Raw genomic sequence first — 6,164 nt, 5'->3', positions numbered from 1 at the left:
TTTAGGCTTAATATTTCTTTTTCTAAAAGGTTTGAACAAAATATAAGAGAGTGGTATAATGTTTCCCGAACCATAAACCTTGAATACCTTGATCTTGCTAGAGAAACTGAACCAAAGCTTTCTGACATAGCCAATAATATTGGTGTAACCTTTGATCGAGTATCTCTTCTTTCAAAAATTTCCCTAAAACATTTTTACTCTCTGAAGGAAGAGAATAGGGAATTAAAACAAGAGATAGGGCATCTCCGAAAATCCATTAAGGCCCTTGAAAAGGAGGTGTTTAGTAGGAAGCCCCTTACCCAAACAGAAGTAAGAAATTTAATCAGAGATATCACCCAGCAACCTAAACTGGTTGAAGAGGAGTCATCATCTAATAACCCACCACCTTTCGCGAATGGATTGGTCCATTCATTAAGCATATAAAGCTCTTCACCAAGTTTGTCATTATCATAAAAAGAGTCACTAATTGCATCATTTTCATAAAAAGAGAAATAAAGACTTTTGTTATGTTCATGCTCCTTATGAAATTCATCAATAGTGATTTTTCCATAAATAAGGCGCCGAAGCGGAGAATCATAATATTCTCGTATCTGAGAAATGGAAGTAGTAGGATTGTCTTTATGGAGAGTCACTGGCCAAGATTCCTGAGGTTCAGGTTTTGGTATCAGAATATCAAAAATAGACTGAGTAGGTACTTGGCTTTCTATATTATCTTCCGGGAGGTTGTTAATATTGCTTTCCCTAATAACAACATCCGTGGAACCAAACCCAGATGAGCCTCAGACTGTTATTGTCAATTCTTCAACCTCAAGAACTTGAGGTAAGCTGATCTTTTCAATAATGAGTTGTGCAATAATATCATGCTTCACAAGAAGGATTGTTTCATAATTAAGATTGAAAAGCAAAATTTTTACTTCACCTCTAAAATCTTGATCTATGACTCCGACCCCAATATGTATCCCCTTTTTAAGAGCTACTCCTGATCGTGCTGCTATGCGACCATAATGTCCTTCTGGTATAGCAATAGCTATCCCAGTAGAGAGTAAGACTCGGTCTCCTGGTGATACTTTACAAGATTGTATAATTGTTAGGTCGTATCCTGCCGCCCCTTCAATTCGCCGTTGTGGAAGTACTGCGTCAGGATGTAATCTTTTGACTTGTAGAATGGGGGGTTCTTCTGTTGAAAGATAGGCTAAAACCTCTCGTTCTGGTGAGCTCATTTCTTCATCTTTCTGATTGACCAGATGCCCTGCATGTTCAAATGTTGGTGTATATCTTTCAAATTGCAAGGAGATGCTACCATCCAACAGGGGCCTAGTATTAACTCGGGTTGGAATCATTGGATTTTGCCGTAGTGATGGTCTTAGTGTCCACCGTTGCTGTTGGAGTTGTTCAGTTGTAAAATGAGTTCCTGGTAGTGCATGCACTCCTCTACTAGCCAGATAATCTGCAACATTTTGTACATTGTAAGCAAATTGTTATGCCGCATGGGTCGTGTGTTGTAGTGGGGGAAGGAACGTATGCAATCCTGTTTCTGTCCGCTACTCAAGAGAACTAGATTTTGTACAAATCTAAATGCTAGCCAAGAACATCAGCCTCTGCTGCGGCTCTAGTGGACCTTTAGGACCGGGCCTTGAGAGAGGGAGTGAAGAATAAACCCAATTCTCGCTTTTCTTCCTACAATTTGAGTTAGCGCAGGAAAAAAAAAGTAAAAACAAAATGGAAGATCAAACCTCAAACATGACGATATAACGAGGTTCGAGATGATACTCCTACTGGCGTGTTCGTAAGGTGGAAATCCTATCAATCCGTTGGTGGATGAGACCGGGAATCGGATAATAAAAACCCTTACGGGTGGAGAAACCCGCTACAATCTCTCTTCAACAACAAGATCGAGACAAAGATAAAGCAAGAAGCCAAGAACAATATGAATGTAAAACACTAGTTTGCTTGCCTTTCTCGACTGGATGAAGCAACCACTTCACGCCAACAATGGCTGTTGATGTTTGAGTCGAAGGTCCAAGCACTAGTTGATGGAGAGCTCAACAAAGCTCGGATCGCAAAGAGGAAGAAGAAGAAGCAGCAACTACTGAGAAGCCCTCTACCTCTTGATTTATATGAACCTGCGAAGAAGAAGAAAGAAACAATCTAGCCGTTGTGACAGCGGCTAGACCTGGACCGATCAGGCTCCACCCCGATCGGTCCAGATCTGATCGGTCAGGGGACCGTGTGGACTCTGATCGGTCCTCAGACCGATCCCAACTCTCGAGAGAGTTGGTTGCGATCCCTGATCGGCGTGGACCGATCGGCCTATAGATGGATCGGTCCACGGATCCCCTATTGTTTTCTCGAATCCCATCGCTTCTTCGACTGCGGTCACGGACCAATCGAGATAACCCATGATAGCTCGTATCAGGTTCGACGATCGCGAGACCGATCGAGATAACTATAGAGTATCCTGGATCGGTCAAGCCGAGACCGATCCATTAAACCTAAAGCCTTCATGATCTAGAGAACGAGCTACCGAGCCCCTCTGACCTAGTCCGGAGAACGAGCTACCGAGCCCTCTCCGACTTCCGCGTCTGGGTCGAGGAGCTCACGAGCCTGCCTCTCGCCTGACCTAGTCCGGGAGAACGAGCCACCGAGCCCTCTCCGACTTCCACGTCCGGTCCAGAGAACGAGCGAGCCCCTCTCGACCTAAGTCCAGAGAATGAGCTCACCGAGCCCTCGCCCTGAGTGCGGAGCCAGTCCGGAGCCACCGAGCCCGCCCTCCGACTCCATCCGTCCTAGAGAACAACGAGAGAGCCCTCTCCGGAGCGTCTCGGGAGAGACGAGCCAGCGAGGCCGAGCCTCGACTCGATAAGTTGGATCCGAGTCTCGACCTTCCATCGATCGATACGAGCAGCAGAGTCAATGTCGCTGCAGCTCGACCCAGCGATGAGCCGAGCCAGCCAGGAGCCCTCTCCGAGGAGCTACTGGCCAGGCTCCCATCCAAGAGTCCAGCCCATCGAACGCGAACGAGCTCTCTTCTCCGATCTGCCTACGGGCCCTACCCTCCCGACCTCCCATGCCATGCAAGCTCCATACTTGGACTCCCAGCTTTCGGCTAAGCCTCGCTGCTGGACCAAGTCTCCATACTTGGACTTTTCCCGAATCGGTCCACAAGTCGGGTCAACGGTCAACCTTGACCAAAGGTTGCACCCACACCCAAGTTTCTATTCTTGTCAAACATCAAAATATAATTTCTCTATTCTTGTCAAACATCAAAATATCCGAGTCAGTCAACTCGGTCAGTCGTCACCTGCGACCCTGACCTAAGGTTGCACACAATCTCCCCTTTTGATGTTTGAAAAACCATAATCAAGTTAGGTTAACACGATAACCTAATTTAGGTTTTCCAATAGTTCTCCAATGTTCTCCCTTGACATTTTCGAACATTCTCCCCAAACTCCAAATGTTCTTCCTTGAACATTCTCCATTCTCCTTTCGACACACATCAAAAAGAGTGAATCAAGGTCAAGAGTTTCTTCCTAATGAAAGTCCCATACCTTTCATTGAAACCCTTAATTTCCCCCTTGATGCTAAAGTCAACAATCAACTTAGTGATAATACCATATCACTCATCCTCAGAAATCTTGACGAGTAAAAACTCCCCCTAAAAGTCAACTTCCCCTTGACTAATAGGTAAAACTCCCCTAAAGGTCAACTCCCCCTTGACAATTAGGTAAAACTCCCCCTAAAGTTCAACTCCTCCTTGACCATTGCACCAACAATGTCTTGGAGAGTTTCAACCCTTTAGAAATCTAAAGCACCAACTTCCATAGCTGAAATTTCAGACAACAGTTGTAAATCAGCATTTTGGCACGCTCTGATCGGTCACCAGACCGATCAGGCTCCACTGGATCGGTCACCAGACCGATCCACACTTCCCTGGATCGGTCCAGTGACCGATCCAGACTTCCCTGGACCGATCATGATCTCCTCTGATCGGTCCACGGCTCTCTGATAAGATTTCTGGTTTTTTTCTCCCGAAATTCAGAAATCCCTAAAAAGTTAAAGAAAATTCTAAAAATTGTAAAATTTTGAGGATACATTCCTCATAACATATATTATCATGGAAAAATAGTTTTTTATGAAAATAACTCCCATTTTTAAATCTTGATACAAAGTTCGAAAGACTTTTCAATAGCTCAAGGTTAATCCATCTTTGTATCAACTTACTCAATGATGAATGCTATCACTAGAAAAGCTTCATCAAGGTTTTTCAAATCAATTTTGAATGATTTTAAACCATTCAATTTAGGACCACAACTTAGGGCTGAATGTACATGACTTGTACACAAGTTTTCCCTATGATCCTAGAAAACTCCTCAAAAGTGGTTGGCACATCCTAATCACCTTAGGAATAATTTTTAATTTCATTTTCAAGGCTTGATTACACCTTGAAAATTCCTAAAAATGCCACCTTTTGCTATGAGTAGGTTAACTACCTATCCAATTAAGGTTGACACACCCTAAACCATCTAGCGTGAAGGAATCACGCTCCTAGGAACCCAATACCTATTTGAGCTCATTGGGTTCACTAAATATTCACTAGGGATGACTTCCCTAGCAACCCTCCTAATGACCCTCCTAGGCTTTAAAGCCTTGGTCATTTGGGACTCATCAAGATCAACTCTAGGGGTGACTCCCCTTGTGACCTTGGTGATGGTCTTCTTAGCCCTAGGTCTTGTTCCATAATCGAATGGAACATTATGATAAGCGGGCTTGACCACTTGAGACTTAGGTTTGTGACCCAAACCTCTCATGTCCTTGGGCTTTGATTTTTGACCCTTAGACCCTAGAGTTGACTTCTCCAAATTCTTAAGAGTCTTTTCTAAAGTGTCAAGTCTTGACCTCAAGACTTGATTTTCCTTCTTTAATACTTCAAGCTTTAATTTTCCATTTTTCTTTGAGGTATTCCTAGGCATATGTCTAGTTGCTTTGGGGTTCCTATCTAGGTTTTCCTTAACCTTAGATGAGTTAATTCTAGGGTTGGCATTTCTAGCATTGTCCTTATCTAGGCTAACATGTTTGGCACCTAAGCACATGTATCGGTTTCTATGGTTATCATGCTTATCATTATTGACAATTGCAATAAAACTACTAGCATGTGTCTTATTAGAATTGCAAGAATGTGCCTTAAAGGATACCTTAGGGTTTGCCTTAGCTCCCCCCATAGATGTGCTTGGTCTCTTGTCCTTGTGAGGTTGCCTCCCCCTTGGACATTGACTCCTATAATGTCCCCATTGCTTGCATTGGAAGCACACCACGTGCTCCTTGCCCTTGCGTATCGGGACTCCGGCTTCCTTGACTTTTGGTGCCGGTGGAGTCTTCCTAATCCTTTTTGGACATTTACTTTTGTAATGCCCATATTCCCTACACTCAAAGCACATTATATGTAATTTACTTGAAATTAAGTTGCTTGAGTTACCTAGGGTTGAGGATGGATATAAGCTCTCTCCTTCATCCCTTCCGGAGGTAGAGACTTCTTCTTCTTGCTCCAGTCTTGAAGAAGAACTCTCCTCCTCTTCTTCCTTAGATGTTGAGTAGCCCTCAACTTCTAATTCCATACCTCCATGATGTGAGCTACTTGGCTCACTTGACTCCTCTTCATGACTTGAATTGGAGCTCTCCTCATGGAATTTAGCCAAGTTGTTCCACAACTCCTTGGCACTATTGTATCCACCTATCTTACACAAGATATCATTAGGTAATGAAAATTCAAAGATTTTCGTTACCTCGTCGTTGATTATGGATTGGTGGATTTGTTCCTTCGTCCACTTCTTCTTCTCGAGAGGTTCTCCTTCTTTATCCACCGGAGAAATAAAACCTACTTGTACACAATTCCAATTTACTAGGTTAGTCATAAGAAAATACTTCATTCTTACCTTCCAATACGCGAAGTCGTCGCGATCGTAGAAGGGTGGAATCGTGACGTCTTCTCCAAGTTGATCCATTCTCTAGCTTGTGCTCCCCCGGGTGTTAATCCGACGAAGAGCGGCCTCGCTCTGATACCACTTGTTAGGACCTTCAGACGCGGCTAGAGAGGGGGGTGTGAATAGCCGACCCCAAATTCTCGTTTCTTCCTACAATTTGAGTTAGCGCAGCGGAAATAAAAAGTA

General features: G+C 43.8%; 1 protein-coding gene across 1 annotated transcript; it reads right to left on the bottom strand.

The window, feature by feature from the left end:
* Positions 1-779: 779 nt before the first annotated feature.
* Positions 780-2,781, bottom strand: LOC122031441 (probable deoxyuridine 5'-triphosphate nucleotidohydrolase). Its single transcript, XM_042590559.1, has 2 exons — positions 2,721-2,781; positions 780-1,447 (listed from the first exon to the last, which is right to left on the bottom strand). The coding sequence occupies exons 1-2, from the start codon at positions 2,779-2,781 to the stop codon at positions 780-782; spliced, it is 729 nt and encodes a 242-aa protein (XP_042446493.1).
* Between the last annotated feature and the right edge of the window lie 3,383 nt (positions 2,782-6,164).

Source organism: Zingiber officinale, chromosome 11A, assembly GCF_018446385.1.
Source record: "Zingiber officinale cultivar Zhangliang chromosome 11A, Zo_v1.1, whole genome shotgun sequence".
Taxonomy (NCBI): Eukaryota; Viridiplantae; Streptophyta; class Magnoliopsida; order Zingiberales; family Zingiberaceae; genus Zingiber; species Zingiber officinale.
This window is presented reverse-complemented; position numbering and strand designations above follow the sequence as displayed.